Source organism: Pinus tabuliformis, chromosome 6 (assembly GCF_031772625.1).
Source record: "Pinus tabuliformis cultivar Carrire ecotype Pingquan chromosome 6, CPIR1, whole genome shotgun sequence".
In the NCBI taxonomy this organism is placed as follows: Eukaryota; Viridiplantae; Streptophyta; class Pinopsida; order Pinales; family Pinaceae; genus Pinus; species Pinus tabuliformis.
The window spans coordinates 1,373,825,053-1,373,845,559 of record NC_142292.1 but is presented as its reverse complement, the minus strand read 5'-3'; the positions used below and the strand labels follow the sequence as shown (position 1 = coordinate 1,373,845,559).

General features: G+C 38.9%; 1 protein-coding gene across 1 annotated transcript in view; it reads left to right on the top strand.

Moving 5' to 3' along the window:
* The window catches only part of LOC149263749 (uncharacterized), a 145,279-nt gene extending 125,473 nt beyond the window's left edge, over window positions 1-19,806 (top strand). The window contains 4 exon segments of the mRNA XM_089426646.1: window positions 18,640-18,708; window positions 18,918-19,040; window positions 19,127-19,177; window positions 19,335-19,806. Coding sequence (XP_089282772.1) covers window positions 18,640-18,708; window positions 18,918-19,040; window positions 19,127-19,177; window positions 19,335-19,523 — 432 coding nt within the window. The 3' untranslated portion in view covers window positions 19,524-19,806.
* The last annotated feature ends 701 nt before the right edge of the window (window positions 19,807-20,507 follow it).

Genomic DNA, 20,507 nt, shown 5'->3' with positions numbered 1-20,507 from the left:
CTGCTATGACAACAATGTGAGTTCCAATAGACATCCCCTGTGGTATCTTTCTTTGAAATAAAGCAAGTCCTTCAACAGTACCAATATCTTCGATCTTCATCTTGTAAACAAGTCTGGACAAGAATTCATGACAACAATATGACAGTCAAATGCATCCGAATCTTACAAAAGATTGAACGAGATAAGAAGGTTTAAGCTTAAGAACATGTAAGACATATGAATTTATGGAAGATATCCTCTTAAAGGAATCAATGTTTATACCAAATAATACTTCTTCAAGATCCGAGCTATACAAGCAAAATATGTACAAGACAAGGGCCAAACATTTTGTGGTGGCATCCAAAAGTTCAATGACTCCATATTGTAATGACATTTGAGTCTTCTATGACACTACGACTTACATTATTCTCTGTGGCAAAAGAGACCAAAATATTTGTGGATCATCTTTGAAATATATAGCATATGAAGGGACCGAATCTGTGTATCATCTCCATAATTAAACGTTGGAACTTTATAATAAGATATGTGAAGGTCATCTCTGTGGCACTACAACTATATACCTGAGGAGCGAAGGACAAAAGTAAACGTACAAATGATGAAGATATACAAAGCAACATTTTCGTGTGATATTCATGTCAACATACATGAGTTTATTATAAGAATATTACTACCATAGTGGATGAGGGATCTAGAGGATAGAAGTGCGACAACTTGTATCCAAAAAAAATACATAAGACAACTCTCTTGAAGACTAAAACCTTCCAAAATTCATCTCCTTGGTTCATATCCTAGTTTGAAGACCAAGATGTTGGAGTTCTATGGATGAACTGTGATTTTAAAGGTTATCTCTGTGACACCATACATGAAGTAGTCACGTTACCGAAATCTCCTTCCTATACATAATAGAACGAATACGAATGACACCATGAGGCCAACCTATCTGACATCGAATCCTGAGAGGTATATATAAGAAGATTTGAAGAGTATGCAAAGACTAACAACAAATGTGCAAATTCTATGAGTCAAGACAAACGACAAACAACAAGAAATATGACATCTTGTAATCATAAAATACATAATACCATATGAAGACTTGGTGTAGAAGTGTATGGACAAAATTGAATGAAAACTTTGAAACATGTCTCTTTGAAGCAACCGTAGAAGTTACATACTCAAAGGCAATAATGGAGAGCAATTGATAGAGATTATTGCTGTTGTTCGTACCCAAAAGGTCTTGGTTTTGCTAGCGTTTTTAGTGTTAAAGGATTTCATCAACATATCGATATGCCTAGACATATGCTATGGGCATATGTTGTAGTGAAAAGCCATATAAGCCCTAATATGTAGAAAGATGGATTGAAGGGAGCTCCAGGGTTTCAAAGAGTAGTAAGCACTTGCATAATGCTTGATTGAATGTGGTTGGATTGAAGGGAGCGTAGAGGGTTTTAAGAGCATAACGCTTGGTTGTATGTGGTTGGACTAATGGGAACACATATATCAAAGTAAATAAAGGTGTTGAATTGATAGTATATGCGCTTGGCTCTTGGGAGGTGGGTTAAAGGGAGTTCCTTGCTATATTGTAGCTTCATGAAGGAATGTTGGTTTAGAAGTTGGGTCTAAAGGAAGTGCCTCATCATTTACGATTGGTTAAGAGTATAGTGTGGGTTTAGAAGCTTGGATTGAAGGAAGCGTCAAGTTATATAAAAGTACTATGAATTGGTAACACTGGAATATTGCAGCTTTGTATATGTGGTTTGAAAAGAGCACTTGGTTCATGTGACTGAGTAGATTGGTAACTGATATAGAGTAGATTACAGAGTTGACCATTGAAGTGCAAAATCCATTTATAGAACAGACAAGCATATGGGATTGGTGTCTCTTGTAGGTTGGTTCTTACAAAGAAACAAAGGGGATTAGTGTCTACTGCAGGTTGGTGCTTGCAAATCAAAGGGGATTTGTGTATCCTGTAGGTTGGTGCCTGCAAAAAACTATCAACTAAAGAAGTATTGTGGTTATCTCCTAAAATGGTTTCCACGTTTATCTTGTGTTTCATGTTTTGCCTATGAGATTGATGTTTTATGGTGCTTGAATGTTTAAGTTAAAAATTATATTATATTGATTCAATCCCTGCCTTCCCCCAATGAAAGGCTTCCACATTCAAACTTATGCATGAGTGGTTAGCTTTGGTAAGTTTAATGGGACAATCTTGTCGAAGAACAATCTCCAAGAAATGATGGAAAAGAAGAGCACATTGAAGCCAAGCAATTCGACAAAAATGCAATATGGGCAAGAGTGTCAAAGATCAACAAGCATGAATCCTTCTTCAGAACTTTACCTCCAAGAATCCCACAAAATCTTCACATGAACCTCTTCAGATCGAATGAAGAAATCAAAGGTTTCCATATTCAAGCTTATTCATGTGTGGGGAGAGTTGGGGAGTTTAATGATACATGGTTGTCAAAGAAAAATCGCCAAGAAATGATGGAAAAAAAGATCATGTTGAAACCAGGGATTCTGGCAAAGATGCTTTTTGGGCAATAGTGAAAATATTATCAAGAGCACTTCAAGCAAGCAAACGATGAGACTTAACCAAATACTTTTTGTGCAAGAGGGTCAAAGGAACAAGGAGTGGTTGATATATTACATGTGATGAGATGGTCTCCCCCTCATAAAATAATCTTCCACCATGCATACATATATATTTACCATTTGAATAAGGAATGGAAAAGACACAACATTGAAGTTCTCATATATCTCATTCTCTCCATGTGTAATAGTTTTTATCATGTCGTGTCAGCGATAATATGGTTATCTCATTCTCTCCATGTGTAATAGTTTTTATCATGTCGTGTCAGCGATAATATGGTTGTCTCCCTCTAATTGGTTGATTTCTACAATAGGAGAGCAAGCTAAAGGCCACGAAAGATTTGATTGATGATGGTTCAATGATGTATTCATAGAGGAATGTTGCCACCTATTTGTCAACAATGTTAATTTTGAGTAGCCAGTGGAAGGATATTGTGAGCTATGCTTGTCAATGGAATAGTTACAAGAAAAATGAGTGTCGCAGCGAGAGAAAGAAGTTGAGGGAGGCCCAAAGCCCATGTGAACATAATGGTGGATGGACTGCATGTTTAATTGAGAGGGAAGATTGCTATGTCAAAACCCATGTAAACATAATGGTAGATGGAATGCAGGTTTAATTGAGAGGGAAGATTGCTATGTTGGCTCTGACTGTGCATCTGTAGGAGATATGCAAGACTTTAGGTTGACTGAGTCAAGAGCCTCTCAACATATGCCAGTACCTTACAACTGATGCTTACATTGTGGCTAATTGGTAATAATGATTTCTCGCAACATGCTACAACTGACATTTAGGATTATGGTAGACAGGGGATCCTTGGTAGGAACTTATCAGCAATGGTATCTTTGGGTCAACCACATAATAGTCATCCAATTACTGCTATTATATAATATGTTTTCTAGGTATATATTAGACAAAAGATGCATGTCAGGGAGTGCTAGTTTTACGATACTAAACCAGGCCCTTTTCCTTATACATAATGCACTAGGGTGAGTTGTACTAAACTACTAGCTACTTTGTTCCTTGCCCTCCATGTCATTGATATTATCGTTATTCTTTTCTTTATACATCTTCATATTGCGATGGGGATGTATGTATTTTGGGCATTGATATTCTTTATTTTAATATTCTCCGAATCTCTTGGTACAATTATGTTGCTGGATCTTCTATGGATTCATTGCTTTCATTGCTTGTTATTGCATTGCAGTCCGAACCTTGTGATAAACAAGATTCATTGTTGGTGAAATAACTATCTTGAATTGCTGAAGCATTTTACTTTTGACTTACCTATTTAGCAGGCCCTCATAAGGCAATGCCTTACTGAATTCCTTGGCCAAGATTGCTGAGAAATCTAGGGCATAAAAATTAAGTGACTTCTCGTCTATTAGTAACTGCTTGTGAGTGCTTTCTACTTCTCTAGATTAGGATTTTCTTTTACTTAAGTTATTAGTGTTCTTCTTCATCAAACAACTACCAATGCATAAACCATAAAGAGACAAAAGACACGGAATATAAGCTATTAGCCAGGGCCAAAACCTCTCACTCTTTGAGAGGAAAACTTGAACAAGTTCTTCTTCTTATAGAGATTCCAATTTGATGAATAGCAAGACCACGACCCTTGACCTATTTGCCACTCCAAGACCAAGACACAAGTTCTCTTGATGAGATCCTTTGACAACGACAATCAACCTTTTGCTCCTTTCCTTTTCTCGGCTCCTCTTCTTCTTCGACGTTCTTGAACTTCAAACCTTCGACCTCCCTTCTACACTTGACCTTCTTCTTATTTCGACCTTTCTTCTATACTTTACCTTCTTCCAATTCTTGTCTCGGCCTCCCTTCTAGATTCAACCTTCTTCCAACTCGGCTAGGAGGAGTGCTACTCTTTCTCGGCTTCTTCTGCTGCAAGTAAGCTCTTGTTGCGTCACACATGAAGATAATATAAACCCAAAAACAAATAAGAAAAAAGCTCAGACTAGCAAGGCCTTGACTAACAACTCTATCTCTCCATGAGATCTGAGCACAATGCTGGTGAGACCAATGATGTATAGACACCCTCATCATTGTTCTCAGGGTGTGTTCCACCAGGACTATTCTTATCTTGGATTCCCAATTCTCAAAGAATATCGGTCATCAATGACTACTCTTATCTTGGATGCCCTAATACATCCTTAAATAGCATCTAATGCCAAATGCTTACCCAATCCTCCATTCTGTCTTTTCAAGTGAAGACAAGAAAGATGCGTCTATATCTCCCTCTTAATTAAGGAGGACATATTTATTCCAATAAAGGAATGTACTCATTCCTACCCAAGGAATGTACCTAAGCTCCCTCTTGGCTTAGGAATTTCCAATTTTCTTCCAAGCAAGAAACTTGTTTCCAGGATCCAGGGACCTACAACAACTGCTTAGGTGGAGATGATGGGACAACCAATTGCTTGAAGAACTCCTCCTCACAATGTCATGAACTTCTTTTCATTATTTAGGAGTCTTCATGTTTGGGACTTCTACATAGGGCACCAACCATCCATCACTTTCATCCATGAGTCAGCCATGTCATCATCAGAAAGTGATCCATCAGTCCATATCTGGCCTTTCTTTATGCCATGCTGCTTTCTTCATGCCATGTTTACTTAAGGATCTTTCATCCTACTACATGTGCATCGGTGGTGGAAGATATCCATAGATCTTCCCTTGGCAGCCCTGCATAAACCCATCCAGATATTCAAAAATAAAGGAATGAACATTAAAATTAACATTACCTTTGTGATGGTCTTTCATCATGACATATTCTAGTTTGCATTAGCATCCTGCATACATATGACACATCTCCTAAAGATATATACTTTGTCGAGGGTCTATGTTAAATTCGGAAACTAGGGCCAAACTTCATCTTGGACAACTCATATGAGGCAACTGATATTTTTATTGGATTCCTTTCTCCGAGAAGTGTAGGATTGATCTAAATATCATCCCGTTCTGACATGTACAAATGGAATTATGAATTTATTTTGATTATGGACAAATTGTCAAGGTCGGCGAGCCATCTAATCTGCACTCTCAAGCCCACAACGTTGCATATAAATACAAGGAGCCGCCTCCTCATTTTGTCACCTCACTCACTCACATTCTTCTCTCTCCTTCGTTGATTAGGTACGGATTTTTGAGGCAATGCTCCACATGTGCAAAGAAGGAAGGGTTTCTGTCCCATTGTTGACCAACATTCATCGAAGTTACAGGAAGGCTGTTTTGACTAGTGCTGACCAATGTTGACTTGTTTTGACTGCTTTTTTGTGAGGGATATCTTTGTTTGGGTAGCCGCATTTTTGGGCACACAAATCGAGGATGTTTGACCAACGTTGATCGCAGAAGGGTTCGCTGCAATGTTGACTTTTGTTGACCAGATTTGACTGGACATTTTCACATTGTTTTTGGGCTGATTTGACTTTCTGGTTAGGGCTTTCTGTTACTACTGTTTCACTGGTCAGATTTCACTTCGATGGGCAAGTGAATATTGTATATTGTACTCTCTCTCTGCTGAACTTTTGAAGAATAATAAGAAGAATTGATCAAGGGTTTCCCCACATTGGGGTTTGTCCCTGGTTGGTGCCATATCTTGTGTCCTCTTGTCTTGGCTTGTCTTCTACTGTTATTGTTTATGTTCTATTTGCATTTTACTATCATGTTGATGTGATTGCTAATCTGGATATTGATATTGGGCTAATAAGAAAATTGAAGTAAAATTGCTCTTAAGCATAGAACATACCATTGTTATCTAAAATTAACATGGTATCGGAGCTGAGGTGAAGACAAAGCCCAAGCAAGAGTGAAAAGAGCAATCACTGAGATCCTTTGATCAAGGACAAGATTCAATGGCCTCCACATCCTACTTCAAGTCTGATGATAAGCTTCATGATAAGTCTGATTATCATGCATGGAAGATATCTCTTGATTTGACTTTATAAGAGCAAGATGTTATGGATTATGTGAAGGGAAATATTTCAGAACCTCCTTCTAATGCACTGGCTGTTGCTAAGACAAAGTATAAGAAGGGTGAAGTCAAAGCAAAGAAGATCATCATGGATTCTATTCATCAGCATTTAGTTGCTTGCATCTTCGATTTGAACACATCAAAGGAGATGTATGACAGGTTGGTTGGCATGTTCAAATCTAGCAATGCAAATCAAGTTCTCTTTCTCAAAAACAAGCCAAAGGATATAAAGAAGGGTGAAGACATTCAATCCTACTTCATGAGGATTATTGAGATAAAAAATGATCTTCTTTCGATTGGAGAAGCTATTGCTGATAGGGAGCTTACTCTCATTGCACTTTGATGACTCCCTCGTGAATGGCATGTGTTCAACACCACTGTTCTTAACAATGACAGGATTCCAGGTTTGAAGAATTGCTGATTCGATGTTCTCAAGAAAAAACAAGGATGATGGAACTAGATATGCCTTCAAATAGGAATGATCCTACTACATTCTCCGCTCATGGTAAAAAGAGGAACAATGCAGTTTCAAAGAAGCAATGTCAAGGAAGGTCGGGTTTCAGTGAAAGGAATGGCATATTCAACAACCGAGGAAAAAGAATTGCTCCCGCTCCTTATCAAGGAAATGGTCACCTTCCCAAGAGATCAAGAAACACTAGGTATGATGAATCTAACGTTGTTGATAACAAGCAAAAATAATTTTATCTTATATCTGCCCTCTCTACTGCATCTCCTTTGGACACGTTGGGAAATTGGTTGATTGATAGTGGTGCCTTAGGGCACTTCATTGGGTATAAGGAAGCTCTTTCAAATTTGATTGAAAATTATACATATTGGAAATTATCCTTGGAGGCAATGCCACCTATCCTGTGAAGGGAGTTGGGAATGTTACTCTTCAATTGAATCAAGGTAACAACATTCATCTACAAGAAGTACCCTATCTAAAGAAGAACCTGGTATCTATCTCAGAATGGAGGACAAAGGATTCAAGGTGGCATTCATCGATGGAAAGGTATTTGTGTGGAATTTTTTTTTCAAAGATGCATTTACACTTGGATTCAGGGTTGATAGCCTATATCAAGTTGGAGGAAGTCCATTGGGAGCTATGTCTTGCGACACATCGCTTCAATCCGAATTATGGCACAAGAGGTTTGCTCATTTACATTATAAGGCTCTACCCGATGTGAGGAAGATAGTGACAGGTATGCCTGAATTTAAAGTAGAACATGAAGGTGTTTGTCAGGCGTGTGCTAAAGGGAAGCATACAAGGGGACCATTCCCCTCAAGTAATAGCAAGAGTACCGACATATTGCAATTGGTTCATTCTGATCTATCTGGAATGATGCCAGTGAACTTTTTGGGAGGATATTTATATTATGCCAACAACAATTTCAGGGGCAATGACAATCAAAGGAATGGCATATTCAACAACCGAGGAAAAAGAATTGCTCCCGCTCCTTATCAAGGAAATGGTCACCCTCCCAAGAGATCAAGAAACACTAGGTATGATGAATCTAACGTTGTTGATAACAAGCAAAAATAATTTTATCTTATATCTGCCCTCTCTACTGCATCTCCTCTGGACACGTTGGGAAATTGGTTGATTGATAGTGGTGCCTTAGGGCACTTCATTGGGTATAAGGAAGCTCTTTCAAATCTAATTGAAAATTATACATATTGGAAATTACCCTTGGAGGCAATGCCACCTATCCTGTGAAGGGAGTTGGGAATGTTACTCTTCAATTGAATCAAGGTAACAACATTCATCTACAAGAAGTACCCTATCTAAAGAAGAACCTGGTATCTATCTCATAATGGAGGACAAAGGATTCAAGGTGGCATTCATCGATGGAAAGGTATTTGTGTGGAATAAAAATTTCAAAGATGCATTTACACTTGGATTCAGGGTTGATAGCCTATATCAAGTTGGAGGAAGTCCATTGGGAGCTATGTCTTGCGACACATCACTTCAATCCGAATTATGGCACCAGAGGTTTGCTCATTTACATTATAAGGCTCTACCCGATGTGAGGAAGATAGTGACAGGGATGCTTGAATTTAAAGTAGAACATGAAGGTGTTTGTCAGGGGTGTGCTGAAGGGAAGCATACAAGGGGACCATTCCCCTCAAGTAATAGCAAGAGTACCGACATATTGCAATTGGTTCATTCTGATCTATCTGGAATGATGCCCGTGAACTTTTTGGGAGGATATTTATATTATGCTATCTTTATGGATGATTTCTGTTGCAAGGCTTGGATATATTTCTTGAAGAAGAAGGATGAAGTATTCTCATGGTTCCGTTCTTTCAAAGCTTTGGTCAAAAATCAAACCGGAAAGAAGATCAAAATATTGAGGACCGATAATGGAACAGAATATGAATCAAATGAGTTCAATAATTATTGTAGAGAAGCTGGCATTAAGAGGGAGACTACTACCGCATATACTCCTGAGCAAAATGGTGTTGCTGAAAGGAAGAATCGTTCTATCATAGAAGCCAGTGGTGCCATGCTTCATGATCAAAGTCTTCTGAAGTTCTTATGGGCCGAAGCGACAAACACTGCTGTGTATGTTCAAAATAGATGCCCTCATCGAGCGTTGGACTCCAAAACTCCTGAAGAAGTTTTCACCGGTAAGAAACTTGATGTTTCTCACTTTAGAATTTTTGGTAGCCAGGTATATTTTCACGTGCTGAAAGAAAAGAGAAGCAAATTGGATGCTTCTGGGAAGAAATGAACATTTGTGGGCTACAGAGAACCTTCTAAGGCATATAGAATCTATGTGCCTAGACAAAGAGAAGTGGAGATAAGTCATGGTTCACCTTTGATGAGGATGCTGCCCTTGGGAAGATTAGTAACCTTCCTATTCCAAGGAAGGACAAAGAAGTAGATTCAAGAAAACAAGGAGAACCATAGGATGAGCCGATGCCCGATGCTGAAGGACCAATGGATCCCATTGATCCACCCGCTCATGAGCCCTCCTCCTCAAAAAGGAGACCCTCATGGCTTAGGGAAACTCTCGAAGATGCTGAGAGACATGTTGCACCTAGGGGGACATTCCATGAAAGTAAGAAGCCGAATAGGTACCAAGGTACTTGACTGCAATGAGCACCATTGTTCAATCTGAGCCTTGCACATTTGAAGAAGCTGTAAAGCACCAAGTTTGTAAGGATGCAATGAACAAAGAGTATGAGTTGATTATGAAGAATGATGTCTGGGATGTGGTCCCTAGACCCAAGGACAAATCCGTTGTCACCTCGAAATGGCTCTACAAGATCAAGCATGGAGCTGATGGAAGTGCTAAAAAGTTCAAGGCTAGATTTGTTGCTCAAGGCTTCTCTTAAAAGGAAGGTGTGGACTACGATGAGATATTTGCACATGTTGCCTGATATACCACCATCCGTTCGATTATATTCCTTGCTGCCTCGCAAGGATGGAATCTACACTAGATGGATGTCAAGATCACCTTCTTACATGGTTCAATCAAGGAGGAAGTCTTTGTAGAACAACCCGAGGGCTTCGAAGTTCAAGATCGTTAGGCACATGTATACAGATTGAAGAAAGCCCTCTATGGGTTGAAGCAAGCCTCCCTGAGCTTGGGATGAGAGGATCGACAACTATCTGATGAAGTTGTGATTTACAAGAAGTGAAGCTGATCCGAACCTTTATTTTAAGGTTGAGAATGATAGACCGCTCATCTTGGTACTTTATGTGGATGATCTCTTTTTGATGGGTGCAGACCCTCTTATTCATCCATGTAAGAGGCTTATTCATCAATGTAAGAGGGAGTTGGCTTCCGAATACGAGATGAAAGACCTAGGACTGATGCATTACTTCCTAGGGTTGGAGGTCTGGAAAAAGGCAGGTGAGATTTTCCTTTCTCAAGGAAAATACATCGTGAAGCTACTTGAAAGATTTGGGATGGTGGACTGCAAGTCCATGACTACTCTGATGGAACTTAACTTCAAGAAGTTATGCGGAAGTGCTGCTGGGCCCGATTTGGGAAATCCTTCTGAGTATCGTCAACCCGTGGGGGCCCTAATGTTCTTGTTGAACTCCCGTTCGAACATATGTTTTGTAGTGAATACATTGACACAGTTTATGGTCGAGCCTCATCATATACATTGGATTGTTGCTAAGAATCTCTTGAGATCTCTTGAGATATCTCCGGGGCACAATCACTTATGGACTGAGATACACTGCTGGGAATGTGAGGCTCCATGGTTACTCTGATGCAAACTGGGCTAGCAGTGTGGTGGATCGCAAAGCACATCTGGATGTTGCTTCTCTCTAGGTTTTTCTTCGATATCCTATATGAGCAGAAAGCAAAAGTCGGTTGCTTTGAGCACCGTTGAGGCTAAATATATTGCTGCTAGTAAGGCCTCCTGTGAAGCTATTTGGTTGGGGAAGCTCTTTAGTGAGCTGTTTTGGCATGTGCTGGATACCACTATGATCTATTGCAACAACTAAAGTGGGATTCGTCTTTCTGAGAATCCTGTGTTTCATGACCGCTCCAAGCGTATTGATATCAGGTACCACTTTATTCGGGATATGGTACAAAGGGGAGCAATAAGGTTCCGTAATATTGGGATTGATGATCAGGTCGCAGATATTCTTACGAAGCCCCTAGGGAAGGTCAACTTCTTAACCTTCTGTGAATCACTGAGTCGTGGAGAGACCCTCTTGTGAGGGTCTCGTATGAGATGGATGTTGAGCTCTGGGAGCTCTGAGGGGCTTGGGGTACTTCTTGGAGCGATGAGCGACCAAAGGGTGAGTGGTTCACCTTCCCCTAGTGGTGCGCAATGTACAGGGTGAGTGGTTCACCTTCCCCTGTGATACCCCATGTTGAGATATGCATAGGATGAGTGGTTCACCTTCTCCTATGGCATATGAGCAAGATGAGTGGTTCACCTTCTCTTGCCGGCACATCCTACCCATACAGTTTGGGACTCATGGGAAGTACCCCTCATCTGGCCAATGAGTAGGGAAATGACGATAGGGACCATAGCACTACCGATGGACGCATCGTGTACTACCGTACTCCCTATGCTAGGATGTTTAATATTGATCTAGGATCAACGGAAACTGACTTCGGGTTAGTTAAGAGTGGAATGACACACTCTATTATTGGAGACTGACTTCGGGTCAGTGGAGAATGGTATGATATATTCTCGATCATTTTTTCTTTCTTCATGGTTTAGCAAAGCAGAGCAGAGACAGGGATGGTACAGATTGTCAGACAGTTTTGGCAGGGGAAGTTCTCCCTAGTTGAGACGGAGTGTTAAATTTGGCAACTAGGGCCAAACTTCACCTTGGACAACTCATATGAGGCAACTGATATTTTTATTGGATTCCTCTCTCCAAGAGGTGTAGAATTGATCTAAAGATCATCCCATTATGACATGTACAAATGGAAGTATGAATTTATTTTGATTATGGACAAATTGTCAAGGTCGACCAACCATCTAATTTTCACCCTCAAGCCCACAACATTGCATATAAATACAAGCAGCCTCCTCCCCATTTTGTCACCTCAATCACTCACATTCTTCTCTCTCCTTTGTTGATTGGGTACGGATTTCTAAGGCAGCTCTCCACACGTGCGAAGACGGGTTTTTGTCCCTGCATTGACCAAAGTTGCAGGAAGGATGTTTTGACCAATGCTGACCAGTGTTGACCTATTTTGACTTCGTTTTTGTGAGGGATATCTCTGTTTGGGTAGGATGCATTTTTTGGGCACGAAAATCGAGGCACGAAAATGGACAAATTGTTAAGGTCGACCAACCATCTAATTTTCACCCTCAAGCCCACAACATTGCATATAAATACAAGCAGCCTCCTCCCCATTTTGTCACCTCAATCACTCACATTCTTCTCTCTCCTTCGTTGATTGGGTACGGATTTCTAAGGCAGCTCTCCACACGTGCGAAGACGGGTTTTTGTCCCTGCATTGACCAAAGTTGCAGGAAGGATGTTTTGACCAATGCTGACCAGTGTTGACCTATTTTGACTTCGTTTTTGTGAGGGATATCTCTGTTTGGGTAGGATGCATTTTTGGGCACGAAAATCGAGGCTGTTTAACCAATGTTGACTGCAGAAGGGTTTGTTGCAGCGTTGACTTTTGTTGACCAGATTTGACTGGATATTTTCGTAATATTTTTGGGCTGATTTCACTAGTTGTTGGAGGCCGAGTTGACAAAGTCTAATCGAGCTGTTTTAGAGGTCAAAATCTACTCTATTGACCAGTGTTGACTTTCTGGTTAGGGATTTTTGTTACTGCTATTTGACTGGTCAGATTTCACTTTGGTTGGGTAAGTGAATATTGTATATTGTACTCTCTCGCTCTGTTGAAATTTTGAAGAATAATAAGTAGAATTGATCAAGGGTTTCCCCACATTCGGGTTTGTCCCTCGCTGGTGCCATATCTTGTGTCCTCTTGTCTTGGCTTGTCTTCCACTGTTATTGTTTATGTTCTATCTGCATTTTACTGTCATGTTGATGTGATTGCTAATTTGGATATTAATATTGGGCTAATAAGAAAATTGAAGTAAAATTGCTCTTAAGCATAGAACATACTATTGTTATCTAAAATTTAACAGTCTATTTCTTTTTCAGACTCCATCAGAGTCTTCATATCTTCCATGGAGATATCCTAGTCAAGTTTTCTTGGTCTTTTGGATGTTGATTGCCTTTACCATGGTTGCATATTCCATGATCTCTTCCTTCCTTTCTTCACACATTGCATTCCTAGGACCTTCCAATGAGAGTTCCTCAATTGTAGTCAACCACCTCATACTTCATATGAGGACATGTTATATTGATTTCATCTAGTGAATGTGTGATCCATGCATTCCTGCATCCCTTTGAGGGAGGAGATCCTTTATTTTGATCATGCTTTTAAGATAGAGCATTGGTTCATGATACCTGCAACCATATGACATGAATTTCATAAGCATACATACCTCATTTTTCCTTTGGGTCATCGACTCATCCAGACTTCCTGCAACAACTTCCTTGATTGAAAGAGCTTCAATACCTTTGATTTGCTTCCCCTTTATGTCATCATATCATCATCCCATGAATTCCACAAGTTTGGAATTGTTGATGAAACACTTGCTTCTCCTGATGATTGGTGAGCCTCTCAATGAAGGTTCCATCAGAGAATATTGAGGATCTAAAGTATCCCCATCAACAGAGGTTTCCTTTTGGCAGATGTATGATGAACCTTGTACTAGATGGCCTTGCCACTTATGTTTCCAATGAGATTCCCAAGAGCTATATCCTTGACTTCCATAGATTCTAATCATCTATCATGCTTCTCTATGATGATGTCCCGAGCTCTTTCTTTCAATGCTTCTATGATGCCTTGATGCATCCCATCATGATAGCCATATCTTACAATAGAAGACTTAGGAATTTGATAAGAACTTAGGTGAGGAAGACTATCTCAGTCATAGTAGACATCTCTTATTTCCTCTATCTTCGATTTCTTCTTTTCAGCTTCCTCCACTTCTTCGGTGATATGAGCTTCTTCTCTTCTGCTTTTGTTATTGTCACTTTTGATCTTAGGACAATATCTTTTGTAGTGTCTATATTCCTGACACCCATAGCATTGAATCTTAGACATGTCCCTTTTCTTTTTCCAAGATCCAGACTTTCCAATTTTTCCTTTTCTCCTGTCATTGTAGCATAAGCTCGACTTTTCTCACCTGCTCCCACATCAGGTTTGGCCTTTAGTCTAGATTCTTCAATCTTGCATAGTGACCATAGATCCTGGAATGGAATAGCTTCTTTCTTCCCATAAATACTTGAAGTAAAGTTACCCCACTCCCCCAGTAGTGCATTTAATACCACTGTAGTCATTTCACTATCAGACATGACTTCTCTTAGATCTTGTAGTTGATCCCGCATCTCAGATATCCTCATAAAGTATGGGGCTATTCCATCTTCTCTAGACATCTTCAGCTTGTAGAGTTCTTGTCTTAATGAGATGACTTCTCCAGTAGTGCTTACGGAATACAACTCTACTAGTTTGGTATAGATTTCTTTTGAAGTTTTGAGTTTAGATACATATGGGATGAGGGGATCCTTGATGGATTCTATGAGAATCCTTTGAGCCCTAAATTCCCCTTTCATACACTTGGCAAGAGCTTGAGCATCTTCCTCTCCTGGTTTTGTGATAGATCCTTTGACATGTTCCATCACCTCATTTTCAATGAGATTCAGATCTGTCCTTTTCTTCCATGCAAGATAGTTTGAAGCCCCAACCAATTTGTTGCTTTCCTTGCAAAAAGACATTTTGACAGATTCAAATGTGGACATAAATATACTTACTTGATAGGATGCTCCTCCTTGCTTCTTTCTTGATGTTGATGATAATATAGATGATAGAAGACTTCTCCTTGATGAAGGTAGTTTTCTTCAAGAATGATCCTTGATCCCATAGAGAGTGAGATGACACTTCCTTTTGATCTAGCTTCCTTTGGATGAATAGTCTTCAAAACACTTTAACTTGAGTAGATGCAGGGTTTTGGCCTTCTCCCTCTTGATGGTGATTCCGATACTTCTTTGATCTAGGGTTTTGACTTTAAGATGATTTTCACTTTCATGCCTTCTTTGAGATTTGATCCTTGAGTGTCCCTTGATAAGATGCCCTTCCTTGACTTAGTCACCTTAGCTCTGATACCATGTTGAGAAATCTAGGGCATAGTAATTAAGTGATTTTTTTTCTATTAGTAATTGCTTGTGAATGCTTTTTACTTCTTTAGATTAGTATCTTCTTTTACTTAAGTTATTAGTGTTTTTCTTCATCAAACAACTACGATTGCATAAACCATAAAGAGACAAGAGACAAAATATAGTCTATCATCCAGGGCCAAAACCTTTGACTCTTTGAGAGGAAAACCTGAACAAATTCTTCTTCTTATAGAGATTCCAATTGCCGAATACCAAGACCATGACCCTTGACCTATTTTCCATTACAAGACCAAGACACAAGTTCTTTTGATGAGATCCTTTGACAATGACAATCAACCTTCTGCTCCTCTCCTTTTCTCGGCTCTTCTTCTTCTTCGACGTTCATCAGCTTCAAACCTTCAGCCTCCCTTCTAGACTTGACCTTCTTCTTATTTCGGCCTTCCTTCTAGACTTTACCTTCTTCTCCAAATCTTGTCTCAGCCTCCCTTCTAGATTCAACCTTCTTCCTACTCGGCTAGGAGGAGTGCTACTCTTTCTTGGCTTCTGCTGCAAGTAAGCTCTTGCTGCCTCACATGTGAAGATAATATAAACCGAAAAACAAATCAGAAAAGAGCTCGGACTATACTCCTCTTTCCTTTGCTGTACTATAAGCTACCTCGCTGTACTTCACACTTTTCTGCTTCAGACTTGATCACCAAAATTCTGTCCTGAAATGAAGACGCACTGCACTATATATAGTTGTTTCCCAAGGTAATAAGCTGACTTGATATCAAGCTGAGCTGACATGTCAGTTGGAGAGATAATTAATTCCACTTTGAAGCCGACTTGAGGTTAATGCTTGTGCTTGGTCTTTGGAGGGCTACTTGACATTTCTATTGACTCATACACAAGTTTAATATGCCCAAGAAGGGTCCTTCATACATGACATAGGCTCAAATTGACTTTTATGACTAGATGACAGATCCTAAATGCTCACAATGGGAGCCATCACTAAAATAAAATTCCTTGCTCATGAAACCCATGAGACAAGCACTACAATAATAATTTTCTTTTTTTTTCTTTTCATCAATTACATAAAATCACAGGTACACATCATTATCAAGACCGAACCTAGTTACTTTTCAATTCTCCCTCTTAATTAGGGAGGTATTCATAAAGGTACTTGGTCATTCTCAATCTGAAGAATTTCTCATAAGAAGAATCAGATTGGTAACCCATCTGTATAGCATCATATCAACCAGCATTGTCACATAGCAAGGCCTTGACTAACAGCTCTATCTCTCCACGAGATCTGAGCACAATGCTGGCGAGACCAATGATGTATAGACACCCTCATCATTGCTCTCTCGGAACATACCCCACCCGGGTTCTCAGGGTGTGTTCCACCAGGACTATTCTTATCTTGGATTCATACTGACTGTGGATGATGATGTTACACTACTTTGTAGCATGAAAGCGGTGTTTATTTTTTCATGGAGGAGAACCTTAGTTTGAGTATAGGATTTGGATCTATGTTGGAAGAGATTCTCCATTCTCATCTTTACGACATCCTTGTGACATTATAGAAGGAAGGATGAGTTATTGAGTTTGAAATTGGGAACATTTTGGACGATGTAAAGCAGCAGCCTGAAAATATATCAACATAATGGAGTTATTCAGATGTCATACATGTGCTGATTACCATCTAACAGCAGAGTCATTGGTTCAAAGCAACTTCACTCATGTCTTCCAGTAAGCAATTTTTGAGAATGCATGTCATGATGCATTTCGATGGCAAGTCCATTCACCAATGAATGCAACTTGCCTTCTGTGTCCTACAAAAGGGTCTCTGACTGTTTAAGGATCTGTCTTTTCTCCAAGGAGGAGAAGCTAACCGTTTAGATATCTCTTTGTTCGAGAAAGTAGTGGTGTTAGTTGATAAAATGGATGAGTGTCAGCATGCTTGTTATGTTTGGATGCAAGCGAAATTTGATTCATTGGTGACACTGTCAGTGGCAATCTGACTCAAAGACCTCTTTGAACCTTCCTGTCAGTTCCTGAAGATTTAACATTGGATTTTTAAAGGGATTGACGAAGGATGTTTCGTGGACCAGTCATGCAAAAGCTATAAAGGGCTGCAGTAACCCTTTCTGGATAAACAGCAGATAGGTGTCGATCACATCTTGGAAGACAGGAAGGTTCCGTTCAAATAACTTATTGACTTGTATTAGTGCTTGAGGTGGTGTCTCAATCACCTGTCTACCTTCAATATACAAAAATGAAAGACCTCCACCTTTGTTTCTGATAGGGATGGTGAAGCTGGAAGTAGTATGTGGCGGACAATCTTGGATGCTCTGACAGAATGACGTATGCCTCTTGGGTTGCCCTCCTTATAATGTAATTAATTTGCTAAACAGAGAATCTTTTTCCATGTAGCAGTATATGAAATAGGGGAGAACTGATATGTTAAAAGAACTGATTTTGTAATATGTATAGTATAATAGAATTTTAACTTCACGATATATATGGAAGTTGGAGGGTTCTGAAGTTTTTTGAATTTTGTATTTTTGGCTTCTGTTTATGGTTGGTATTAGACATTTGCTTATTATTTTATCCTAGCAAAATGATATTTATCTCTGGAAACTAGTTACAGCTTTGAGTTGAAGATAACTAAGCCAAAGTTTTTGCTCTCTTGGCATATTGAGTGAAATCTTGGAAGACTTTGAAGACGACAATCTTAACAGCTAGGATAGCCTAACTTTTATGTCATATTCAACATCACCAGTAGCATGATACTATTGAGAACCCTCCAGTTTGCCCTCAAAATACTAAATGCAATTTCTCAACATTTTCCAACTAATGTGCAAAAGCATGGTTCTAATGTCGGAATATTGGGTTTGTAGTTGTGATATATTTTTGTCTTAGAAATCACAAGGAAGACAAGTGGCGGATTATGCTTTTATGTGAAGTACATAAGATGTGTGTATATAATATATACAATCTATGTATCAGATATCTCCTGTTGCTACGGCTAGATTTGCAGGCATTTGTGGTCCACTTAAAGTTGCTCAGGCTTAATTTTTTATTTTTATTGAGTAAATCTCTATGTCAAACGTCTGGAAGGCATTTACACTAGAAAAAGGTGGCAAATTTTCATTTCATAAAACCCACAAGATATTTTTGTATCGCTTAGTTATTAATCAAGATGTTTTCTTTCATCTGTTTTATTGTGCAACCATCATAGATTATCATCTTTTCTGTCCTCTTTTTAGGAGGACAAAGATTTATCCAAGTTTTTATGAAGCACCTTTCACACCATCGGAAATTGAAAAATTACAGTATACACTCTTGATGGAATAGTTTTGTCTTAATTTACATTTTCTTGACTTGCAGGCTTTACCCTTCACTGATGCTTTGAAACTTTTTTCGTTCTTGAAGCAGTGGATTTCAGACGGCAATAAGGTAATATCCTTTTCTCTAATCCCAAGGAGTTGTGCACAAAATGGTTCATGATATTTGTTGAAAGGTTCCATCTTTTGTGTTTTAGGAGAAGAGGTTTATGATATTTATTCTGTTATTGCTTCAATCAGTATGATACCTGCCAACAAAACACAATGTAGTCCCCTGCTTTGATTTGTTTTCCTAAAATTCTCTCCTATGGAATCTTGCAGGTTGAGCTTGTCTGTCGTGTTGCTATGTTGCTTCTTCAAATACATCATCACCAACTTATTTCGACTCCATCAGCTAGGGCTATCCTGACTTCTCTGCAGGATGTTCTTCGTAGTAGGGTCAAGGTACCTCTCCCTGATGCATTTTGGATTCTTTGTTTCTGAATCTGGTGTTCTCCTACTTAAATATATTCTATCATGTCTTCCTGCAGGGGTGTAAAGATATATTGGGTTTTAATCTTGCAGCAATGGATCACCTCAAGGTATTTCATATTTGTGATTCTAGCGAAAACCCTGCTAATTTATTACGTCTTTGGGGATTTAGCAGAAATTCTTAAACCATAATTTTACGTTGGCACTTTTCGTTGATGGTTTTGTTGATATTCTCTCATTATTTAATATTTGAAATATGCTTTGCAGCAATTACTTGCAGAAAGATCTGATGCTCCATTCAAAGATGCAAAATCAAAGCTAATGGATATCCGTGCTCGACAGTCTAAAAGAATAGACGGCGAGGCAAAATCTGATAAAAAAAGGCAGAAAAGGCAGAAACAGTTTCATAAGATACATGATGGGAACCCTGGAAAAAAGATACATGATGGAGCATAATTTCTTCATCAATGGTTGAGTGGTGGTTTGCAAAAACCAATGACCGCTTTGCATTTTTGTAAGAGTGTATAACTGAATGCTATAATTTTGTAGAATACCATATGCCTGCTAATTTGGCAGTGTGTAACTTCATTGTTGAGTTGTATTGTTGAGCTTCACTTATTTAAGACCAACGGAAAGTGTAACCTAAGGTATACATGTTTGAGATCATTTGTGATCCTTGTAATTTGAAAAGAGGAATTTTTATTAGCAAGAGCATATTAAGCAGTGTGGACTTGTCTTATCCAAATTGCAGTGGTGAAGCGTTGGTGAGGGGATTTTTATTTATTTATTTGTCTTGTAATTACAACGGAATTTGGAGGAGTCATGGGAAGCCAGCTAAATATTTAGCCTATATTCTAATCATATCTGAAGGAAACCTGTAAAAAGGCATGCTCATGTGGTAATGGCTGTAAGCATGTCTAGAAATAGTTTGTGTCTTCCATTGAAACTAAAATACTGCCATACTGTTTTACTATTTAATTTGCTGGTTAATCTTGATAATTGCTTTATAATTGCAACACTTCACATCACTAGTGGCATAAAATAGACTATGTGCACTACTGATACACGCAAAAGGTATACTCTGGGTATATATGGTGCCACATGGGTTCACAATGCCCAGAATTGCAAGGCATGAATCTATGAGCTTGAACATTTTTTTTTTGAAAAAAAGTATAAACTATTTCAAACAGAAATTCAGATCATAGATAGAATGCATGCCATGGCACTACAAAAAATGTTACTACAATTTTTTTCTTATCAGAGCATCCATAAAATACTAACCATCACAAAGTCTCCTATCAGAGTCCTAATTAAAACAGTGACCCAATAAGAAGCCATTTCAGGTTTTACACAATCATTCAGGAAAAAACTTGTTTGCGTGAAAATAAACAAAAAAATTCTTGCATCTTTGAATCTGGCCTCCTTTGGCTGGAGAACCCA